The following is a 22,407-nucleotide window of genomic DNA, read 5'->3' as shown; positions in this document are numbered from 1 at the left end:
ATAAAAGATGGGACACAAAGAAGGGGACACTCACACCCTGGCACGCCATCAACAGCAAAAACCAGCAGAACCCAATGGGCATTTTTAATAGATATAATTTATTGGTGAATTGTACAGATGCGACCTTTTCACTACCAGCCCTTCCAATGAGGGGGAAAAGGCTCGAGCAGAGCTGTGGTTATTTGTTTGTAACATCTGCCCAGCTGGATCTGCCAGCTGGGGCTCTGGATGCTGGCAAATACACTCACCTGTCTGAGTTGTCGTAGAAATGTGACAGTTTTAACAGAAATATAATAAAATTATTGGAAGAAACGCTTAAACCCCAGGGGAAATTGAACACCCCAGCGGTGTGTATGCTCAGCATGGCCAGACCCTGGAGCTGCAGGCTCCTGAGAACCTCTGGCTCCTGGTGATTCCCATGGCTGGGAAAAGCAGCTGTGCCATGGCAGGGAGCTGTGCCAGCCCTGCCTCTGTCCCACACAGGGCACCCTCCAGCCCCTTGGCAAACACTGGGTGCAGCCTCAGGGAGGTGCCTGGTGGCCTTTCCATGTAGAGCCTGGGTCCAGCCAGGCACTGTGGGCTTGCAGAACTGCCGGGCACCTTCTCCCCCCCAGCTCCTGTGCCAGCTTCAGGGACACCCTGCTGCTCCGTGCAGTGCTCCTGGGTCCTTGGGGCACTCCTGTGCACCTTCCTGGCCGTGCCTCAGTTGCAGCCACACTCCTCGACGATCATGTCCTCGTGGTGGCGGACCACGACCTCGCCCCTCTCGTAGTAGAGCATGGAGAGGGGGCTCATCTTCACCGGGGAGCAGGCGGGGCACGGCACCAGGTTGGGCTTGTAGAGCTGCAGCAGACTCTGTGGGAGACACGGGAAGGGCAGAACATCCCCCTGATGGGGTGTGGGGGTGAGGGGGATGCGGGGGCAGCACCCTCTTACCTGGATGTAGGCGTGGTTGGTGGGTTTGAACGTCTCATCCACGGGCGAGGGGCACAGCCCCTCGCAGCGATAGGCGTTGTACTTCTTGGGGTACACGATCCAGCTGCCCCAGCCCGTCTGCTCGAAATCCACCATCATGTCCACCCTGCGGCACAGCGGCCGGCCCTGCTGCCGGCCCTGCTCCCGCGGGGCGCCGCCTCTGATGCGCTGTCTGTCCGTCCTGGTCCTGCGCTGCCGCCGCGGCCCCGCGCCCCTCCAGCCGCTCTCCCGCATGATGTACTTGGATGTCTCGGCCGTCCTGATGAGGCTGTGCTCGCCCGGAGACTTGTCCTTGGAGAAGACGAGCAGCAGCACGCTGTCTGCCGCGTCCCCGGTGCTGTCGGTGTCTCCCGGTGCGGCGGGAGCGGCGGAGCCGTTCACATCCCACCGGCTCTGCTGCCCGGCGGGCACGGCTTGGTGCAGCCAGCGCCGCAGCAGGTCGGTGACCTCAAAGACTTTCCAGGAGGCCTGGCTGGCAGAGGGGGTGCCAACCACGGTGCCCAGGAAGAGCTGGTGGGGGCAAGCCCCGCCCGGGCGGCACCGGCGGCGCTGGCTGTGGTAGATGTCCAGGGAGGCGTTGTGGGCGCGGGAGAGGCCGGACAGACGGACACGGAGCTGGGCCAGACTGACCTCCTGGCTGCTGGACAGCGAGGACATGTCGAAGGAGAGCGACCAGCGGGAGCCGTTGTGCAGGGAGCCTGAAAGGCAAGGGAATGGTGAGGGGAGAGGTGCCAGGGGTGCCAGAGCTGGGGGGGACGGGGAACAGCCCCGCTATGAGACCCTGAGGGTGGGGAGAAATCAGCTGGATCCACCTGAGAGGCACCAGAGCCTCGGGCAGGGCTGGGATGCCCGGGACAGGGGGAACCGGGGACAGGGATGCACGGGGACAGCGCTGGTCCCGGGACAGGGACAGCGGCAATTCTGGGAGGAGGGATGGTGCTGATCCCGGGGACGGGCTCGCCCGGGAACGGTGCCGGTCCCGGGACAGGGATGCTCGGGGACGGCGGCAATCCCGGGAAGAGGGACGGTGCTGATCCCGGGGACAGGGTCTGATCCCGGGGACATCAGCACCGGGAACGGCGCCGATTCTGGGAATAGTGCAGGTCCCAGGACAGGGATGCTCAGGGACGGTGCTGATCCCGGGGACAGGGAGGCTCGGGGACAGCGGCCATCCCGCCAAGAGGGACGGTGCTACTTGGGACAGGGTCACCCGGGAACGGTGCTGGTCCAGGGAATAGTGCGGGTCCCGGGACAGGGATGCTCGGGGACGGTGCCGGTCCCGGGACAGGGAGGGTCAAGGACGGTACCGATCCCGGGACAGGGATGCCCGCGGCCCCACTCACCGTGCGGGGAGAGGCTGAGAGCGGCGGCGGCGGCGGCGCGGAGCGGGGCGGGAGGGGCGCGGAGCAGCTGCAGCATCAGCGGGGGGCAGCGCGGAGGGGCACGGGCCGGGGCCGGGGTCGGGGTCGGTGCCCAGGTGAGTGCCCGGGGGTTCGCTCCGCTCGGTGTCCAGGTGAGCGGTGCCCGGGGGGACGCTCCGCTCGGTGTCCAGGTGAGCGGTGCCCGGGGGGACGCTCCGCTCGGTGCCCAGGTGAGTGCCCGGGTGGAAGCGCTGCCCAGGCGGAGCAGGGCGAAGGCGCAGAGCGCCAGCGCGGGCACGGAGCGGAACGGGACCCGCATGTCTGCCCGGGCCACCCGCAGCCGCCCTATTTGTACAGCGGCCCCGAGCGCCGCCCCGGCAGCCCCCTCCCCACAGCCCCCTCCCCTCTTCTCCCCGTCCCTCTTCCCATCCCTCCGTCCCTATCTCTGTGCTCCCTCCCCTCCGCCCCCATCTACCTCCCGGCCATCCCTCCCCGTTCCCTTGCCCTCGTCCCCCGTCCTGCTCTTTCTCCGTCTGTCCTTCTCCCCATCCTTCCCCCGCTGCCTCCAGCCTTATCCATCCATCCATCCATCCATCCATCCATCCATCCATCCCTTCATCCTTGTCTCATCCCTGCATTCCCCCAGTTCTCCTTCTCCCCGTCCGTCTGTCCCTCCGTCCCCACCACCCCTCTCTGTCCCTCTGTCCCTGTGGCCGGTGGTTGGGGTCGGCTACCCCTGCTCTGTGCGATGTCACCGCTGTCCCCAGAGCCCAGGGACGAGCGGCCCGGGCACATCCCAGCCCGGTTAGTCCCGCCGCGCTCCTCGGCGAGCGGAGCAGCACCGGGGGCACCCCTGGCCCCCACTCTCCGTGGCGGGGCATCCAGAGAGGCCACACTCGTCCATCCCGGGGGGAAATACGCTCATTCCTCCCACGGGGCACCGGGACCCTCTCCCGGTTCAGCCCCCGCTGTCAGCCCCGCTCCGGTGACGTCACGGCCGCTCAGAGTGACGTCACACATCCCCGCGGCGCGCTCCCGGCGGCCGCCAGCAGGGGGCGCGCTCCCTCCGCCCCAAATCTCGCGAGATCCCCGCGCTTCTCGCGGCAGCGGCGCGAACATGGCGGCGGCAGCGGCGGCTGAGGGAACCGAGCCCCCCCCGGAGCCGCCCCCGGCCCCGGAGCCCCCGGCGCCGCCAGAGCCGCCCGCCACCGACGCCGAGACCGGGTATGTCCCTCCCTGGCTGTCCCGTGGGAGCCCTGCGCTGCCCGGGCTCGGCGGAACCTGGCCCCGTTACCATGGGAACGCGGATGGGGGGCTCGGCACTCCGGGGCTCCCTCAGCCCCAGCCCCGCCAGGTCCCGGGTCCCGGCCCTCCGGGGCTCCCTCAGCCCCAGGCCCCGGGTCCCGGCCCTCCGGGGCTCCCTCAGCCCCAATCCCGCTATGCCCCGGGTCCCGGGGTTCCCTCAGCCCCAGTCCCGCCCGGCCCCGGGTCCCGGCCGTGCCCCGGAGCGCCGGTGCGGGCCCCGCTCTGATCTCTGTGCCCTGGCAGGGGGGACGCCGCCATGGTCGATGCCAGCGCGGCCCTGGAGACCGAGTCGGCCAACGGGAAGGAGCCGCTGGTAGGTGCCGGTGCCGTGGGCACGGAGGGGTTGGTGCAGCCAGGGGTGGAGCATCCCTTAGCGCCAGCTTGGGATTTGTTGTCTTTGCTTCCTTAAAGGGTTATTTTGGAAGTTAAATCTCCAGCCATGTGGAGCCAAAACCAGCTCCAGGCTGCAGGGCCGTGGGTTAGGGGGAAGGATTTATTCCCTCTCAGATTCCTGCCTGCCCCGGGCACTGTTGGATTCCTGGCTCTGCTCCGCTTGCAGGACGCAGCCGGGGATGGCGCTGAAGCCATGGATGCCCAGGGCGGCTCCGGGGACGAGGAGAACGCGCGGCAGCTGGGCGAGATCGAGCTGCAGTGTGGCATCTGCACCAAGTGGTTCACAGCTGACACCTTCGGCATCGACACCACGTAGGTGATGGCTGGGAAGGCCAGCACGGGGCTTTAAAATGGAGTGTTTGGAGTCTGAGCTCCCAAGGACCTGCCCGTGTCCTTGAATAGTTGGTGTGTTGTGTAAATAAAGCTTTGTGATAAAGGCACCCCCATGAAATACCACTGTTAGCAGTCTGTGCTTTTAGGGAGGGAAGGAATACTTGGAATAATTACTTTCTTAACCCGGTGTAGTAAAGAATAATTAATTTTCTTTCATTCCAAGAAGAACATTGAGGGGCTAGAGCATGGAGAAAAGGGAAGGGAATGGAGCTGGGAAGGGGCTGGAGCACCAGGAGGGGCTGAGGGAGCTGGAAAAAGGCTGAGCCTGGAGAAAAGGAGGCTCAGGGGGGACCTTGTGGGTTGGGTTTTAACCTGGAATATTTGCTTTTTAACGTGGAATAATTAGCTTCTTAACCCATTGTAGTAAAGAATAATTAATTTCTTTCGCTCCAAGAAGAACATTGAGGGGCTAGAGCATGGAGAAAAGGGAAGGGAATGGAGCTGGGAAGGGGCTGGAGCACCAGGAGGGGCTGAGGGAGCTGGAAAGAGGCTGAGCCTGGAGAAAAGGAGGCTGAGGAGGGACTTTGTGGCTTGGCTTTAACCTGGAATAATTACTTTCTTAACCCAGTGTAGTAAAGAACAATTAATTTTCTTTCACTCCAAGAAGAACATTGAGGAGCTGGAGCCTGTCCAGGGAAGGGAATGGAGCTGGGAGGGGTTTGGAGCACCAGGAGGGGCTGAGGGAGTTGGGAAGGGGCTCAGCTTGGAGAAAAGGAGGCTCAGGGGGGGTCCCAGGGAACAGGGACAGGAGCAGGGGAGGTGTCCAAGGAAGGGCTGGAGGTGGCACTGAGTGCTCTGGGCTGGGGACAAGGTGAGGATCAGGCACAGACTGGACTCAGAGGGCCTTTCCAGCCTCACAGATTGTGGGATTCTTGAGCCTGATGCAATAATTGCACTGTACCCAGCCCTAACAAAGCTGATTTTCCCCCAGGTCGTGTCTGCCCTTCATGACCAACTACAGCTTCCACTGCAACGTGTGCCACCACAGTGGGAACACCTATTTCCTGAGGAAACAAGCCAGTGAGTTTGGGAACAGCTCCTTGGCAGATGTTTTGTGCAGGATCATCCTGGAGGCTTGGTTTTGTCTGAAATCAGTGGGTGGGCTCTGCTGAGACTTGTGGAAAATGACCCAAAATCCCATATTTACAACCATGTGTGGCTCCTAAAAACGTTTTGCTAGTGATTTATGAAGGTGTGTAACTGGTTCAGGACAGAATTTGGGAGGTTTTGTAGTTTCTCAGGGTGATCACTATGTCTGGGTGTCTGATTTTTCCCCCCCAAGTGTAATTGGGGTGTTTTGTTTGTCAGATCTGAAGGAAATGTGCCTTAGTGCTCTGGCCAACCTGACGTGGCAGTCGAGGACCCAGGATGAGCACCCCAAAACAATGTTCTCCAAGGATAAGGTCTGGTTCTTTGGGACCTCACAGCACTGGTGGTGTCAGCCAGCAAGAGGAGGAGCTCCCACAAATGTTTTCTGTTCCTACAGGACATTATCCCCTTTATTGATAAATACTGGGAGTGTATGACAACACGGCAGAGGCCTGGCAAAATGACTTGGCCCAATAATATTGTCAAAACCATGGTAAGGATTGAGGGGAGATCTGTGGGTTTGTGTTTCTGACATCTGGGCTTGGAGCAGCTGATGTATCATTAATAGGAACTACTGGGGTTTAAAAATTGTTAATGAATTTGTTGTGATCTTACCCTGTTTAATTTAATTAAAACTCCTCTGTTTTAGTGTAAAGAAAGAGATGTGTTCCTGGTCAAAGAGCATCCAGACCCAGGCAGCAAAGACCCAGAGGAAGATTATCCCAAATTTGGGCTTCTGGATCAGGTATGGGAGGGGAGGCAGGAGGAAGGTGGGGGTCCCACTGATTCCTTTCTGCAGATCCTGGGTGGGTGGGAGCCCCAGCAGGCTCTGAGTGTTCCCCTTGATCTCCTGCAGGATCTTGCCAATATTGGTCCAGCCTATGACAACCAGAAACAGAACAATGCCGTGTCCACAAGTGGAAGCTTAAATGGCAAGTTCTTTACTTGGGGGGGTTTGGGTATTTGGGACTAAGCTGCATTTTCAGTGCAGTTAAACTGTCCTGTGAACTGAGCTTGTGCTCAGAACTGTGCCTTTTTATAGAAAGATTAACTTTGTGTCTTGGGGAGGTTCAGCCCTTTCTTTGCTCTCACCAGATAAATCAAGGTGCTCGCTGAAGGCTGAGCTTGTCACTTTGTTCCTAGAATGGTTTTAAATTTCCTCCTTGACTTATTCAGATTTCCTGTTTCCCATCTTGCTGAGGGCACTCAGGGAAGCCTTGCTGCAGTAAATGAACTGTTAATGACTTTATGTATTAATAATCTTTATTAAACACATCCCAGTAGTGCAGAGAGGGATTTGGGTCTTTTTAAAGCAGGTTAGAGATATCTCAGGTGTGTTGTTTCCATGTCATGCACTGGTTGTTTTTTGTTCCATTTCTGGGAGACTGACAAACATGTGCTGCCACTTCTGTTCTTGCAGGTGGAGCCTCTCTGGGAGGTAAATATTTACCTTTCAGCTTCTAAAACTTAAGTATTGCTGTTTGCAAAGCTTTTCTTGCTCGATTCTCTTAGAAGCCAAAGTCAATCAAAAATGAAAGCGTGCCCTGATGTGATTGCAGTTGGACTTCAATACAAACCAGCGATTCCAGTCTTTAATCTCAGTAGTTAGAAGCTTTTAATTGCCATATTCTGCCCTACTTGACTGATTTAAAGATTTTGTTTATTTATTTTACACTTATGTTTATTTTTTCTGTATCAATTGACCTGATGTTGTAGTTTTAATGCTTAAACAATTGGTCTGAAATTTACAGTGCAATGGTTTGTTGGGCAATAATTGGTTTTTTGGGCAAGGCTGACAAACTGGAGAGCCTGAATGTTTGTCTGCACTGAAATCAGGGAGTGCAGCTGGATCAGGTCATGTTTGTGCAGAATATGGCATTCCCTGGATGGTTTGGATCCCTTACACTGTAAGGGAGTGCTGGTAATGGAAGAGCTCATGGATTTTTAGTTAGCACACAGATGTGGTTTGTGAAGGTGTTTATCTACAGTACATGAAATTTCCATAGTTTTCCTTATAAATCAGCAGTGATATCTTTGGAAATGGCAGGATGACAAAATGCATGTATGATTTAATTTGTTTAAACCTGCTGATATTAATTTAAGTTTGACGTGTAGCTTTTCCCACACTCAGTTTTATTACTGAGTGCTGAGTTCAAACTGATTTGCTGCTCAATCACAGAACTGATTTCAGTAGTACTGAAGAGAAACACCTCTTGCTTTTCATTTTTCCTCAACTCAGGTGTATTTTATTTTGTAGATGGAAATTGAACACTGAGTGCTTTTTGTTGGTTGGTGTCAGTGTTCCTCCAGCACAGGGTCACTGGGTTGGTGGCTGTGATTTGGGCTGTGACTGGAATCTCCAATAATAATAATATTAATGCCCCTGAAGTGGATCCCAGTGCTGCTGCAGAAAAGATTCTTAATTCTCACCTGAAAAGCTCAGGCTGAGCTTGTTTTGCTGCTCAATCTCCTTTAGCTCCCGCTCCAAATTCAGACCCCTCAAAAGCTGAGCAGAAGCCACATGAAAGTTGTGGGCTTTGCTGTGCTCGTTGGCAGTGAAGTTTGGTTCACAGCACCTGTGGCCAAAGGCACCTGAGCCCAGGAGCTGCTTTGGTGTGGCTGCTCTGCCCCTCTGTGCCCGGGGATGCCGTGGGGTTGGCACTGGCCAGCAGCAGCTGCTGAGCAGGGCTGGTTTGTGTGTGCAGGGGGAATGGCTGCAGGGGGCAGCGGCAAGGGCAGAGGGGCCAAACGCAAGCAGCAGGACGGGGGCACCACGGGCACAGCCAAGAAAACACGGAGGTGAGAGCTGGGGGGCCATGGAGGGGCAGGGATGGGCACAGGGATGGCACAGAAATGGGCATGGGGATGGTGCAGGGATGGGCACAGGGGTGGCACAGAGATGGGCATGGGGATGGTGCAGGGATGGGCATGGGGATGGCACGGGGATGGCACAGAGATGGGCATGGGGATGGTGCAGGGATGGGCATGAGGATGGCACAGGGATGGTCACGTTGGCTGGGGGCTGTGTTCAAATCACAAATAGGACAGGACTGCTGGGAACGTGCCTTGAGCTGTTTGATTTTCCAGCATCAGCCTCATTCCATGGTTATGACAATGGGAAGATGCCATTAGTTCATATCCTCAGCAGCAGACCAAGAACTCAATGTTACAACTCGCTTTAAAAGTTTTTTGACCAATCACACAAAGCAAAAGCACATTGACAGTATTTATATCTATATAGTGTATATTCTATATTGACAGTAGTTCCATCCAACCACTATCAGCACAGGTAGCTTTGGTTAAACAATGCTTGCTTATTTCAAATACAATCCCTGCTTGTGAGCCTTAAACACAATGCACAGAGCTCCATTATTAGGCTTAAAACTGCCTAATATCTCTCTAGATAAACTTTTCTGCAGCTTAGAGAGTTATTCTAGACAAGCATTAATACACAGACCATTGTTCTATTTGTCCTTACTTTTTTACTTTTTACATAATTTTTCTGCTGATTTATTTTATGGCTACTGCTTAGCTCCAATCACACTTCTGCTGTCTCTGAGGCCTTTTGCAGCTTTCCCAAAACGCTCTGATTTTATGGATTCCCCCAGGGACAGTGGCACTTGTGATGCCCTAAGCTGCCTCCCAGCTGTCTGTGCCCTTGGTGGGTGTCTGGGGGTCACTCCTATGATGTCACTGGTGACATCAATCATAGAACTGATTTCAGTAGTACTGAAGAGAAACACTTCTTGCACTGATGACACTGGTGACTGATGGGTCACAGGCTGTCAGTGATTTGCAGTACATGACACTGCTCGGAGTGTGCAGCCCCTGAGCACGGTGACAGCTCTGCAGGTGATAGTGGAACCCTGGAAAAAGTTAAAGATAGAATCTAAAATGTTAGGCTTTGTGCTTTCCCAGATCAACTGCACCTGCGTAAGCAGTATGATAAATTATATAATTGTTAGATGTGATGATTGTTTAGTAATTAAATGTAATTATTATATAACCATAAGAAGAATAGTGAGAAACTATGTTGGAAATTCAGAGAGGGGCTAAATTTATGTATATAATAGAACAATATAAGTTTAATAATTAACATGAAAGTTATGTAACGATAGAGTATAAAACAGGATCATTTCGGATGTATGGTCGGAGTCAGATTTGGGTTGAATATACCCCGATTCCCAGAGCTCTTAATAAAAAGCACCGCATATAATCCCCTGTGATTCTGTGTTTTTGAACGCCAACACAGGGGGTGTCCTGTCCTGGGGATGCCATTGTGGTGTCTGTGTGTTGCAGTGACCCGCTGTTCGCAGCCCAGCGCCTGCCCCCCCACGGGTACCCTCTGGAGCACCCCTTCAACAAGGACGGCTATCGCTACATCCTGGCCGAGCCTGACCCCCACGCCCCCGACCCCGAGAAGCTGGAGCTGGACTGTTGGGCAGGAAAACCAATTCCTGGGGACCTGTACAGAGCCTGCCTGTATGAGAGAGTCCTCCTGGCACTGCATGACCGAGGTACAGAGCTCCTTGGGGTGTGCACTTGTGTTTCCTTCCGGAGGCATCTCAGTCAGAGCTTAAACCCACCTCTGTGTTCACTTGCCTTTTGACATCACCGCGTTAAAAATGACAAGTGTGTGCTCCCTGCAGCTCCCCAGCTGAAGATCTCTGATGACAGGCTGACTGTTGTGGGGGAGAAGGGCTATTCCATGGTGAGGGCCTCGCACGGCGTGCGGAAGGGAGCCTGGTACTTCGAGATCTCCATGGATGAGATGCCTCCAGACACAGCTGCCAGATTAGGCTGGTCACAGCCCTTGGGTAAATAATCTTACAAAACATTTCTCAGCAGGTGCTGCTGCTGCACTCCCTGTGTTCACCATGAAGGGTTTGTTTCTGCAGGGAACCTCCAGGCCCCTCTGGGATACGACAAGTTCAGTTACTCCTGGCGCAGCAAAAAGGGAACCAAGTTTCACCAGTCCATAGGGAAACACTATTCCTCTGGCTACGGACAGGGAGATGTCCTGGGGTTTTATATCAACCTTCCAGAGGATACTGAGACAGCCAAATCCCTGCCTGACACCTACAAAGACAAGGTGAGGTGCAAGTTCACTGTTGGATTAAGCATTGGCAGGTGGAAAACTGGAAAACGAATTGCTGTGGCCCTTTCTGTGCCCATCCTGCCTCTTGGTACCTCTGTGGTTCCTGGGGGAGAGGCCCAAAGTGTTGATCTCAAGAAAGCAAAACACTCCAGGATGGGATTGCCCACATCTCCTTTCACCTTCCCCTCCTGGCTCTGAAATCTCTGAGCTGTGGGAGTCACTCCTCACAGGTACTCTGACACCAGGCACGCCTGGCCCTGAGCAGGTGGCAGGTAACAGATTTTGGGCTTGTTCCTGATGTTGTTTGCTGCTTTTTCAGGCTTTGATCAAATTCAAAAGCTACTTGTACTTTGAAGAGAAGGATTTTGTGGACAAAGCAGAGAAGAGCCTAAAGCAAGCCCCTGGAAGCCAGGTGAGTTGTGGCTGTCACTTCAACTCGTGCCTGGCCTGAGTGAAAGGGAGCAGGCATTAATCTGGTCAGGGTTGCTGTGTCCTGACAGCCACCATCAGTGGGAAAACCTTTCATTTTCCAGATCATATTCTTCAAGAATGGTGTCAACCAAGGAGTTGCCTTTAAGGACATCTTTGAGGGTGTTTATTTTCCCGCTATCTCTCTGTACAAAGGCTGCACGGTAAGTGAGGGGTCTTTGAAAGAGAATTTCTAAATCCATGAGTTTCACACACAAAGTGTGTTCATGCACAAAGTGTGGGCACTCTGAGAGTGTGCCAAGTGAAAAGGAAAGGTGGGAATCATTTTAGTGACTCATGTGTAACAAGATTATCAAATTACTGAAGTAACATCAGCAATGTTTGTTCCTTTGGGCTTGTACAGGGTGTGGGGAGGCTCAGGAGTAGGAAGGAATGAGGACAGAGGACTAAATAGATTTCCCTGGATTTTTAGATTTCATGAAAATATGTTTTCCACAGGTTTCCATAAACTTTGGGCCATATTTCAAGTATCCACCAAGAGACATCACTTACCATCCTGTAAGTAAAACTGAACTTCTTACTTCATTTGAAAACCTCATTATTTAAATCAAAGATGTTTTGGTGTGATTCATAGCACACCTGTACCTGTCCTTCAGTCTCAATACCTGGACTAAAGGAGCCAAAAGGATCGTGGCCAAAAGGATTGTGTTAAAAAATGCATAAGGACAGATATCCAAATGAATCGTTAAATTTTAATTAAATAATAGGTGCTGTTATCTGGTCTCAATTGTCAGTAAGGGGCTGAATTGTTGTTCAAGGAAACACTTGGAATCTCCCCCCTGCCAGAACTGGTTTGAGGAGGGAAACAGCCCAGGGCTGTGTGGTCCCTCCTTGTGCAGGAGTGCAGCTCACTGTGCTTCCCCCTGCAGATGAGTGACATGGGCTGGGGGGCCGTGGTGGAGCACACGCTGGCAGATGTCCTGTACCACGTGGAGACAGAGGTGGATGGCAGGAGGAGCCCTCCCTGGGAGCCCTAAACCCCAGCTCTGTGGCTTTGCTGCAGAGGAAGCTCCATCTGTGTCTCAGAGATCAGCCAAGGAGCCAACAGGCCGAGGAGGATGCAGCCCTGGCTGGCAGGTGGTGTGTGTGTGTGTGTCTGTGTTTGTGTGTGTGTGCGTGTGTGTGTGTGTGTGTGTGTTCACAGCTCCCCACTGCCCCAGGAGGGTGTTTTGTGCTGCTGGGGGTGTTGAAGAACCTTCTCCCACGCTGTGACAGCTCAGGCCCTGCCAGCTGTGGCTGCAGTGACCCCTGTGCTCAGGTGTGTTTGGCCAACAGCTCCCAGCCAGGATGGCTCTGTTGGAACAACACGGCTGCATGCAAGACTGAAATTTGGGCTTCTGTCCAAACTGTATTTTTTTTCCCCCACAGACTGGAAACCAGTTTAAAAATAAAGGCTTTAACTCTTCTTTTTATTCTTGTTTTTGTCTTGTAAATTGTTACAAATGACATTGAAACTCAAAGTAGTTACACTTGGAGAACTTTTGAGCTGAAGATCTCCTGTGCACAGGAGTTACATGGGGCCTAATAATTATCATTGCAGAGCTCTGAATAAATAATTTGACATTTCTTATGTGTTGGTACAGAAAAAAATAAATTAGAGCTTAACAAAATTGTTAAGTAAGTGCTGTGTTTGAGCTTTGGGAGAGTAAAAGTTGAGGTTCAGTCAGGCCTGTGTTGCCTCACTGAGGATTTACCTTCCGAGCCAGCTGTTAGCCCAGACCTTTAATTGTAGACAGCACTAATTAAAGCTTTATTTATTCATTGAAAGTAATTAGGGAGGGTGGAGTTGGCTGACTGGGCCAGCACATGCTCAGTTAAGCAACTGCAGGAATTAAATTTTTAGTCCTGCACTTACACAACGAACTTCAATAAATAAACCATTCTATTTATTGAGTGTAACTATGCATTAATTAGTGGAGTCTGCTATTAAAGGCCTGGCTAATTGAAGTGACACGGTTCCATACTTGGTTCCTGAAGGAAGCCCTGCACAGGGTGGTCAGCAGGTCATGGTCAGTAGGCAGTGGTCAGTGGGTTGTGATGGTCAGCAGGTTGTGGTCAGTGGGTCATGGTCAGCAGGCTGCGGTGGTCAGCAGGTTGTGGTGGTCAATAGGACATGGTCAGCACGTCGTGGTGGTCAGCAGGCCGTGGTCAGTGGGTCATGGTGGTCAGCAGGCTGTGGTCAGCGGCTCATGGTGGTCAGCAGGCCGTGGTCAGTGGCTCATGGTGGTCAGCAGGCCCTGGTGGTCAGCAGGCCGTGGTCAGTGGCTCATGGTGGTCAGCAGGCTGTGGTCAGTGGCTCATGGTGGTCAGCAGGCCCTGGTGGTCAGTGGCTCATGATGGTCAGCAGGCCACAGGCACCGGCCGGGCCAGGCGCTGCCGCAGGTGTTTGGCGAAGTCCACCTGTGTCTGGGACAGGACCTGGTTGATGATGCTCTTGGGCAGCCACCCCTGGGGAGAGCAGACACAGCCTGTGAGCAGAACCGGCCTCCCCCAGAGCCCCTGGCTCCCCCAAAACCCCTGGCTCCCCCAGAGACTCTGGCTCTCCCAGGCTCCCCCCAGCCCCAGGTACCTTGAGATCAATGCTGAGCAGCCAGGTGAGCCTGGTCTGGGAGGGGCTGCCAGGCAGCGGGCGCAGGACCATGCAGGTGGGACCATTCTCAGCCCTGATGGGAACAGAGGCTCAGGTCAGACCCAAACTTGGATTTTTCAGCCTCAAAAATGCACTTTGGGCTTTCTGCAGCAGCTCCTGCTGCCCGTAGAAACCCAGCAACGCTGAGCCTGGAGTAAAACCCTTGTGCCCTGTGGGAATCTCCTCCTGCTCACACATAACAGGGCTTGTTAGCGTTCAAAAACACAGAATCACAGGGATTATATGCGGTGCTTTTTATTAAGAGCTCTGGGAATCGGGGTATATTCAACCCAAATCTGACTCCGACCATACATCCGAAATGATCCTGTTTTATACTCTATCGTTACATAACTTTCATATTAATTATTAAACTTATATTGTTCTATTGTATACATAAATTTAGCCCCTCTCTGAATTTCCAACATAGTTTCTCACTATTCTTCTTATGGTTATATAATAATTACATTTAATTACTAAACAATCATCACATCTAACAATTATATAATTTATCATACTGCTTACGCAGGTGCAGTTGATCTGGGAAAGCACAAAGCCTAACATTTTAGATTCTATCTTTAACTTTTTCCAGGGTTCCACTATCAGGCTGAGCAGGTGTGGGTACCTTATGAAGCCCTCCTGCTCGGGCATGGCCCCGTAGGTGGTGGACATCCCTGCCAGCACACAGGTGGAGCCGCGTCTCCTGGAGCAGCGCACGCTCACAAAGTCCCGCGGCCCCACGATGTTCCCGGGGCTCGCGGCCGCCTTCTCGTGGGTGATCACCGTGTCCTTGCCAATCTTCTCCAGGATCTGCAGATCAGAATGAAAGCTTTCATTGACTGCAAGCACAGCTGAAAGCTGCCTTTGGTCACCAGGTGTTCAGATACAGAGTCTGACAAATACTTGACAATAATTCCAAATATTTGCTTGTCGCAGACAACTTTTATGAAAAATCCTTTCCTTAAGATTTTTCCTCCTGAGAAGCCTCAGGAACAAAATGTAAACATTGATTATCTGGTGCTGTGGAATGCAAAACATAGACCTTTGATTGGCCCATGTTAGAAGTTTGTAATTAATGGCTAATCACAGCCAAGCTGGCTCAGAGAGAGAGAGCCCAGCCACAAACCTTTCTTATCATTCTTTCTTTTTCTATTCTTAGCTAGCCTTCTGATGGAACCTTTTCTTTTATTCTTTTAGTATAGTTTTAATGTAATATATATCATAAAATAATAACTCAAGCCTTCTAAAACATGGAGTCAGATCCTCATCTCTTCCCTCATCCAAGAACCCCTGTGAACACAGTCACACTTGCTCGCCCCTAGGTGAGAAATGTTTTCAATTCCTGAGTGAAAAGCTATTCCCTTACTGCCTCTCTGATTCTTTGTGCCTATTTCTTCCCCAGATCAACCCCAACTTCCAGCAGAACTGGCAGCTCCTTGCAGGAAAATGCACGCTGTTTCCTTGCATTAATTTCCTGCAGAATTAATCACACAAAAACTGCTCCAGACTCGCCTCAACACAGATACTGCAAAACCTCCTCTGCATCTGCAGCAGGAAATGCACAGAACACAGGCTGGCAGTGACAGGTGTGACACATTTCTCCTACCCTGACTTCTTTGACGTTGGGGTTCCAGTCTCCCATCTGCTCCATGTTGTCCACCAGCTCTCCGTACACCGTGTCCAGGGGCTGGTCCACCACCACCTCCAGCCGGAACACCTTCCCCACGTCTGGCAGGACCTTGCTCAGCACTTTGTCCCCGTTTCCCTGTGAGGGGAGGGCAGCGTTAGCACCAGAGCTGCTCTCAGGGGGAGGGAGGGCTGCCAGGCAGCACCACGGGGCACAGCACCCACCGCCACCGTCTCTGTCTTCCAGTCGTCCTGGTCCTCCAGGATTCTGAGGGATTTCTGCAGGGCCTCCTCTCCTTGCTTGATGTAAGACATTTCCATCTCGCTGAAGGGTTTCTCCTCCAGCCTTGAGCCTGCAGACAGAGGCAGGGCTGAGCAAGAGCAGTGTAATGTGCCAGATGAGATTTATCTACACCAAATACCCTTCTCTGTGCCCAGGGGATGGGGATTACACCCAGTTCCCACTCTGCCTTTGGCTCAGCAGAAGCACAGCCCACCCTCAAGCAGGTTTCCCCCAGCCTGTGAGGGTCTCCCCCCAGCAGGAAAGGAACAGACCCCTCAGGTGTGTCACTTACTGAGCAAGGAGCTTCTTCTGCGCACCTGGTGGATCCAGGTGCTGGGTCCTGGGCTGTGGCTGGCCAGCCTGCTCAGCTCCTGGCTGATGGCCACGGCAGCTTGTCTCCTCAGACCTGGGGAGAGAGCGTTGTCACCCACCTGGCCCTTACCATGGGCTTTTCCCCCATTTAAACACTCAACATGGAAAAGTCCCTGCTTGTCACCATCTCGGTGTCCCTACAGGCACAGGGAGCAGCTGGTTGTCACCACACTGCCCTGGGGTAGGTTCTTCTAAGCAATCCTCAGCTTGGCTCCAGCTCCCTGCAGCAGTAAAAACACTGAGGAGCATCGTGCAGGAAAGAGCATGGAAATGGAGCACAGAAGTACAAAACCCTCACAGCCAGAAGGAATGTGACCCAGAGCTGGTCACAGGGACATGAGCCAGCCCCTCAGTGACAGGGCTCAGGGTTTCAGGGACAGTAAACCACAGAACCCAACATGCTGCAGAGTGGGGAGAGCATCGCCGAGGCCCCAGCCACCACTCTGAGGAGTTTAGGGAGAAAGAGAGCCCTTTGTGGAGCCTGTGACTCAACAGGAGCTTCTCTAACAGACTTTTATCAGAAAATCTAACTCTGCCTGTGACAGTGGGGAGAGAATCCCTGACCCCAGGCAGCCGGACAGGAGCAGCCCCAGTCCCATCCTGCCGTGGGCAGCCGGACCCAAGCCTAATCCTGCCCCAAGCAGTGGGACAGGGGCTGTCCTGGCCCTGTCCTGTCCCAGAGAGCTGGACAGGAGCTGTCCCGGCCCGCAGCCGGACTCACCGGTCATGTTGCGCAGGTGGCGGTAGGAGATGGCGGCGCAGAGCTTGGACGTGGCTGGCAGCATCTCCTGAGGGGTTGGAGCGTCGGCTGGGCAGTGGAGGTGACGGTGACAGTGACTGTGGCTGTGGCTGGGTGGTGGCTGCGGCGGTGCCTTCAGGGATGGCCGGTGTCCGTCCGTGTGCGCCGATCGCTGCTCTGGCCCGGCCCCGCCGTGCCCGGCCTTAAGTACGCGGTGCTGAAGGATTCTGCCCCGTCAGGCGGGAGATAAGCGCCGTCACTGCGGGCCCTCACGGCGGGCCGGGCCCCCGGGCCAAGGCCGGGCCCGCTCCCCACGCACAGCACACGGGGCCGGGAGCGTGAGGGCCCCGCGGAGCTGCCCCGGCCCCGGGCACGGCAGGCAGAGCCCCCTTGAGCAGCTCCGTGATGTTTTCTGAAAAATCCTTTCCTTAGGATCTTTTCTCCTGAGAAGCTGAGAGGCCTCAGGAACAAAATGTAAACAATGGTTATCTGCTGCTGTGGAATGCAACAGGTGCATCTGTGATTGGTCTCATGTGGTTGTTTGTAATTAATGGCAAATCAGAGTCCTAACCCTAACCAGACTGTCTCAGTCAGTCACAAGCCTTTGTTATCATTCTTTTTCTATTCTTAGCCAGCCTTCTGATGAGATCCTTTCTTCTATTCTTTTAGTATAGTTTTCATAGGATATATATAATAAAATAATAAATCAAGCCTTCTGAAACATGGAGTCAGATCCTCGTCTCTTCCCTCATCCTAAGACCCCTGTGAACACCACCACAAATATTCCAAAAATTGTGGAATAACGAGCCAGGCTGAGCCTCTGTGCACAGGAACCCACAACAGCTGAATATTAAACCCATTGAGCTGCTGAGCCTGGGGCTGAAGTGAGGAGCAGCCCCCCTACTCCCCAGGCCCCGTTATCTGCCCCAGCACGGCGGAGCAGCGATAATGCTCAAGGCTGAGATGACATTTCTGGCATGAATTACGGCCTGGAGGGCAGCACTCGCAGGAACCTGTGAATTACAGCTGCTTCCTTTGACGTCAGCCCCTGCACCCTCTGCAGGGAGCCTGACCTTGCTCCCCCATTTCAACAGCGTGGCCCAGGGGGAGGTCACCCCCTCACTGCGCCAGCAGCCCGGCCATGGGGAGCTCTTTGTCCCCCCTGCCTGTCCCCCAGCTTTCCCGAGGCGATTTGAGTCCCACCTGCCTTCCAGAACCCTCCTGCTGCTCCCCAGGGCTGCCATCGGCACTGTGTGCCAGGAAACACCTCAGGCTCAGGTCAGCATTGTGGGGTGGCAGGGAGGTGCTGCAGGGAGCAGGAGGAAGCCAGCAGCTGCACCATCCCTGTCCAAAACCTTTGCTGGGAGCTCCTCTTTGCAGCCACACTCCCACAGGTGTGATTCCCAGGTCATGGCACAGCTCTCCCCAGCTCTGGGCTTCACCCACCTGCTCCCACCTCCCTGCACAGGTGGGGAGAGAGGGTTTGGAAGCCCTGGGAGTGCCCAGCCCAGAGCTCTGGCCAAGAACAGGCAGAACACAGAGGTTTGGATGCTCAGGGACACCAGAGACACCCCAATATTGTGCTTGCAGTCCCCCTGCCCTGGGAGTGAGGGCACACAGCCCTGGAGCTGTGAGTGATCCAGGGTTCTTATCCCAGATCCAGGGAGCCCCTGTGAGAGATCCAGGGCTGTTATCCCAGATCCAGGGAGCTCCTGGCTGGGAAGGATCCAGGGTTCTTATCCCAGATCCAGGGAGCAATCCAGGGCTGTTTTCCCAGATCCAGGGCTGTTATCCCAGACCCAGGGAGCCCCAGAGCTGTAAGAGATCCAGGGTTCTTATCCCAGACCCAGGGAGCCCCTGGCTGGAGCAATCCAGGGTTCTTATCCCAGATCCAGGGTTCTTATCCCAGATCCAGGGAGGCCCTGGCTGGAGCAATCCAGGGTTCTTATCCCAGATCCAGGGAGGCCCTGGCTGGAGCAATCCAGGGTTCTTATCCCAGATCCAGGGAGGCCCTGGCTGGAGCAATCCAGGGTTCTTATCCCAGATCCAGGGAGCCCTGGCTGGAGCAATCCAGGGTTCTTATCCCAGATGGAGGCGCCGCTCCCAGCGCGAGGCCTCGGCACAAGGACACGCAGTTGTTTGTGAGAAGAACCAAAACAAACCAAGCAGAGCCGCCCCTCTGGCTCCAGGCTGGAGGGCAGGAGCCCAGCTGTGCCCTCAGGAGGGGACACAGCCACACTGTGCCACAGCACAGGAGAAAATGCTGCAGGTGAGCAGGACACAGAGCCCACAAAAGGCAGCAGGAACCCTCAGGGGGATCTGGTTAACTGGAACAGCTCAGCCCAACAGCCCCCTGAGGCACCCCCAGGCTCCTGCACAAAGTCACCACACACAGGGCTTGGAGTACAAATGTACAAAAACCAAAATGATGCCAACCAAAGGCACTGGAGCTTCACCAGGGCCTGAAGGTTCAAGGGCCCAAGAACCCTGAGGCTGCCCTGAGCCCTCCACCCTGCCCAGCTGAGCCTCCTTCTAGAACATTCCCCTCTCCCAGCCCGTTCCCAGGCTCTGTCAGGGTGGCCCTGTCCCTCTGCACCAGCACAGCCCGGGGGCGTCCCCCCATCCCAAGGCTGTCCTGGTGCTATTTGGAGAGCACAGGCAAACCACAGAGTGCCACAGAGGTCACACCCAACACCCTGATAAGATAATAACAGCAAGGATGGATCCATGTCTTGACCCCCACCATCTCCTTCCACCCCCCAAGCCCTGGGCTGCAGAGATGGGACCCCAACACCAGGGCTGGGCAGCCCTTGCCTTCCTAGGCATCTCTGTTATGATCCCCCCCTCACCCCAAAACACCCCCCAACCAAACAGCAACAGCACAAAAACCCCTAAAGAGCCACCCCTGCCTGCCAGAGACTTCCCAGCCACAGGCTCCAGCTCCATAAATGCTTTTTATTCAGTTTTGTTAGAACAAGAAATAGTATTTCCTTGTTATAACCTTTGCTACCCCCAAACCCACAACACCCACTCAAGCCCAATGGGGCAGAAATGTTTCTCCCCCAAAAAGAGTGAGAGTGGGCCAGCACTGGCCACAACAGCTGCCAGTGCTCAGCCCCAGCAAGCTGGGATTGTCCTCTGTCCCCCCAGCGTGGATTCTTCACCCAAAGAACCCCCAGGGGAGCAGCCCTGGGTTGTCCCTGCCCAGGTTTGCCCTTCCCTGCCCACAGCAGGAGGCTCCTGGGGCCTGGCAGCTGCCCAGAGCCAGCCCTGAGGCCAAGGACTCTCCTCCCCACGGGAGGAAGGGCCAGGACACCTCGGGGCAAAGCTGACACAGCTGCAGCAGCTCCCCCAGCATGGAGCAAGGACGAGCTGGAGCTCCAGGCTGTGCCCAGGTGCAGCAGCTCCTCACCAGCAGGTAATTAGTGGGTTCAGCTGGTAATTAGCAGGCTCAGCTGCAGGGGAATGGCACAGCCTGGCTGGAGGGGGTATGGCTGGTCTGTGTTGGGGTACAGGGGTTCTGCTGCCCTGTGTGTTGGGGTACCCAGGTTCTGCTCCCTTCCCACAGCAGGATCTTGCCACAGGCTCCAGCATTCTCCCAGAGTGGGGCAGGGGTGCCATCTGTCCCTGCACAGCACACACAGAGGGGACAAAAGCTGGCTTGAGGGGTGTTCATCCTGAGAGAGGGGAACTGAACAGGGCCAGAACATGGGAAAAGCATCGAGGTCAGGATCAAGGATTTATTTACATGTCAAGGAAACTCTCACCCAGAGTCATGTGAGGAGGAAAAAGCAAACAAAGCCAAGGAGCAGTGATTTGCCTCCCAAACACAAATGCTTGCGCTCCCAGTGTGCTGGGCCCTCCTCATCTCCTTCTCCAGAAGGAGACCAAAGGCATGATTTGTGTACAGTTACCAGCACCACGGAAAAGACAATCTGAAAATGAAACCTGCCTCTCCAGGCAGCGTGTGCCTGCCCAGGGGGGTCCTGGAGCAGCCCTGGCTCCCTGCAGGAGAGGGGCAGCCCCTCAGTACTCATCCAACGTGTCAGCACGTGGCACGGAGAGGCCCCGCTCCTTCAGAGCCTGCACCTTCAGCTTCTCCGACTCCTGCTTGGCCTGCTGCTCCACCCGCTGCTCCTCCAGGATCTCCTCGATGGACACCTGCTGCAGAGGTGTGTCGCTCTCCTTCTCCAGGTCCTGCAGGAGAAAGGAGCCTTCAGCACATACAGTCACCTGTGGCCATGCAGCAAATAATGGGGCTGACAGAAAACTGAGGTGCTGGAAGTGCTCTGAGGGGTGGGGACGTGGGCAGGGATCTCTTGGGAAGGGGATCCCATGACCAAACAGTGCCCAGCTCCTCCTGAGCCCATCCCAGACGGTGTCTGCTGGGGCAGAGCCAGCAGGGAGGTACCAGGCAGGCAGCAGTGCCACCCTCCAGCAGTGCCACACCAGCTGCAGTTGTTCTTTGTCCTTGTGTCATCCCAGAGCGGCTGTGGCAGCAGGAGGCAGCCCTGCCCTGCAGCTTGGCCCTTCTGTGATGGCGCAGCCTGAGCTGCCTCCAATTCCAGCCCAACGCAACAGCAACATTTCACAGCAGACAGACAGACAGACGGACCACAAACCCCCCCAGCAGTGGCATTTGAGCACTTACAATTTCCCCCAGCAGCACCACATTCTCGCCCCTCACCACGAAGATGCCCCGAGGGATGTCCCCGTACTTCTTGCCCACGTGGATGCGCTCCACAGTCTGGTGCAACACCAGGTTCGCTGCAGCAAAACAACGAGACACACACAAACCCAGCGACGTTCCACCGTGAACGGCGGCTGAGCAGTGTCCCCCTGTCCCCTGGCACTCGGTGGCTGCTGGGTCACTGAAACCACCAAGATCTAGCGAGCTCCGAGCCCGAGCTGAGCCCACCTAAGAACCCGCAGCACAGAAAGTGATGCTCTGAGCAAGGATGGAGCGCCTGGCCGGGAGGATGAACATCACCCCGGGAGGAGGATGATGAAGAACATCACCCCGGCCCCGGGAGGAAGATGAACATCACGGGTCCGGGAGGAAGATGATGAACATCGCCCGGTGCTTCTGCCCAACAAGCAGAGTACCAACTCCGGATGAACCTGCGGCACGAGGAGTGCCCAGTGCGGGAGAAACCCCCGCGAAGCGCCCGGTCCAGGGGACAGGACACAGAGGTTCAATCCCCAGCACAGCAGCACGGCTCCCTCCTCATCTTCCTCCTCCTCCTCCTCCTCCTCACCATCCCCGGTGCTCCCCGGCCCAGCCCGGCCGTACCGAACTGGTCGATGCTCCGCAGGTACCCGATCAGCGTCCGGCCGTCCCTCAGCAGCACCAGGTGTTTCTCTGCGGGAAAGGAGAGCGGAGCGTCGGGCTCAGCCCCCGCGGCACCGGGACCCGCCGGGCTGCACGGGGAACGCGGAACCGCGGGGCAGGACCGGGGGGAGCGGGATGCCGGAGCCCACGGCGGGGCGGCCCCGGGACACTCACTGTCGATGTCCTGGATCAGGCTGGCCGTGCCGGGCATGTAGTTCATGGTGCCGCCGCGCCCGCAGCGGAAGCGCCGCCATGCGCCGGTGCCGCCGCCGCCGCCCCGGAACCGCCCGCGCCGGGCGGGGCCCACCCGCCGCTGCCCTTTTAAG

The 22,407-nt window shown here is 55.3% G+C and overlaps 4 protein-coding genes across 4 annotated transcripts in view; 1 reads left to right on the top strand and 3 right to left on the bottom strand.

Annotated features, from left to right (window-relative positions):
* Window positions 1–634: 634 nt before the first annotated feature.
* NODAL (nodal growth differentiation factor) lies at window positions 635–2,392 on the bottom strand. The gene is made up of 3 exons (XM_054294410.1): window positions 2,319–2,392; window positions 937–1,673; window positions 635–855 (listed from the first exon to the last, which is right to left on the bottom strand). Exons 2-3 carry the CDS (start codon window positions 1,630–1,632, stop codon window positions 703–705), a joined length of 849 nt encoding a protein of 282 aa, XP_054150385.1. The 5' UTR covers window positions 1,633–1,673; window positions 2,319–2,392; the 3' UTR covers window positions 635–702.
* A 1,095-nt stretch (window positions 2,393–3,487) lies between these two features.
* ASH2L (ASH2 like, histone lysine methyltransferase complex subunit) overlaps window positions 3,488–22,407 on the top strand; it is a 168,496-nt gene continuing 149,576 nt past the window's right edge. Inside the window, exons 1-16 of the mRNA XM_054294406.1 lie at window positions 3,488–3,560; window positions 3,885–3,954; window positions 4,201–4,346; window positions 5,359–5,447; window positions 5,736–5,830; window positions 5,914–6,009; window positions 6,166–6,261; window positions 6,373–6,448; window positions 8,222–8,315; window positions 9,816–10,033; window positions 10,166–10,333; window positions 10,415–10,608; window positions 10,934–11,026; window positions 11,148–11,246; window positions 11,542–11,601; window positions 11,973–12,180. Of these exons, the coding sequence (XP_054150381.1) occupies window positions 3,898–3,954; window positions 4,201–4,346; window positions 5,359–5,447; window positions 5,736–5,830; window positions 5,914–6,009; window positions 6,166–6,261; window positions 6,373–6,448; window positions 8,222–8,315; window positions 9,816–10,033; window positions 10,166–10,333; window positions 10,415–10,608; window positions 10,934–11,026; window positions 11,148–11,246; window positions 11,542–11,601; window positions 11,973–12,080 (1,689 nt within the window). The 5' untranslated portion in view covers window positions 3,488–3,560; window positions 3,885–3,897 and the 3' untranslated portion in view covers window positions 12,081–12,180. The remainder of the gene's footprint in view (window positions 3,561–3,884; window positions 3,955–4,200; window positions 4,347–5,358; window positions 5,448–5,735; window positions 5,831–5,913; window positions 6,010–6,165; window positions 6,262–6,372; window positions 6,449–8,221; window positions 8,316–9,815; window positions 10,034–10,165; window positions 10,334–10,414; window positions 10,609–10,933; window positions 11,027–11,147; window positions 11,247–11,541; window positions 11,602–11,972; window positions 12,181–22,407) is intronic.
* Window positions 13,444–16,795, bottom strand: STAR (steroidogenic acute regulatory protein). The gene is made up of 7 exons (XM_054294414.1): window positions 16,732–16,795; window positions 15,931–16,044; window positions 15,581–15,708; window positions 15,336–15,494; window positions 14,355–14,539; window positions 13,673–13,766; window positions 13,444–13,551 (listed from the first exon to the last, which is right to left on the bottom strand). The coding sequence occupies exons 1-7, from the start codon at window positions 16,793–16,795 to the stop codon at window positions 13,444–13,446; spliced, it is 852 nt and encodes a 283-aa protein (XP_054150389.1).
* On the bottom strand, window positions 19,887–22,362 carry LSM1 (LSM1 homolog, mRNA degradation associated). The gene is made up of 4 exons (XM_054294415.1): window positions 22,256–22,362; window positions 22,043–22,111; window positions 21,401–21,516; window positions 19,887–20,946 (listed from the first exon to the last, which is right to left on the bottom strand). Exons 1-4 carry the CDS (start codon window positions 22,299–22,301, stop codon window positions 20,776–20,778), a joined length of 402 nt encoding a protein of 133 aa, XP_054150390.1. The 5' UTR covers window positions 22,302–22,362; the 3' UTR covers window positions 19,887–20,775.

This window comes from Melozone crissalis, unplaced genomic scaffold (assembly GCF_028551555.1).
Source record: "Melozone crissalis strain CALT ecotype California unplaced genomic scaffold, PUWL_Pcris_2 ptg000247l_1, whole genome shotgun sequence".
In the NCBI taxonomy this organism is placed as follows: domain Eukaryota; kingdom Metazoa; phylum Chordata; class Aves; order Passeriformes; family Passerellidae; genus Melozone; species Melozone crissalis.
This window is presented reverse-complemented; position numbering and strand designations above follow the sequence as displayed.

Coding starts and splice junctions, on each gene's coding strand:
- NODAL (XM_054294410.1), bottom strand. CDS start 1,632: ATGTCCTCGCTGTCCAGCAGCCAGGAGGTCAGTCTGGCCCAGCTCCGT. Junction 856..936: donor CCAACCACGCCTACATCCAG/GTAAGAGGGTGC, acceptor TGTCTCCCACAG/AGTCTGCTGCAGCTCTACAA.
- STAR (XM_054294414.1), bottom strand. CDS start 16,795: ATGCTGCCAGCCACGTCCAAGCTCTGCGCCGCCATCTCCTACCGCCAC. Junction 15,495..15,580: donor GGAAGACAGAGACGGTGGCG/GTGGGTGCTGTG, acceptor CTCCCCTCACAG/GGAAACGGGGACAAAGTGCT. Junction 13,767..14,354: donor GAGCAGGAGGGCTTCATAAG/GTACCCACACCT, acceptor TGTTCCCATCAG/GGCTGAGAATGGTCCCACCT.
- LSM1 (XM_054294415.1), bottom strand. CDS start 22,301: ATGAACTACATGCCCGGCACGGCCAGCCTGATCCAGGACATCGACA. Junction 21,517..22,042: donor GCGGAGCATCGACCAGTTCG/GTACGGCCGGGC, acceptor GTTTTGCTGCAG/CGAACCTGGTGTTGCACCAG. Junction 20,947..21,400: donor TGGTGCTGCTGGGGGAAATT/GTAAGTGCTCAA, acceptor TTTCTCCTGCAG/GACCTGGAGAAGGAGAGCGA.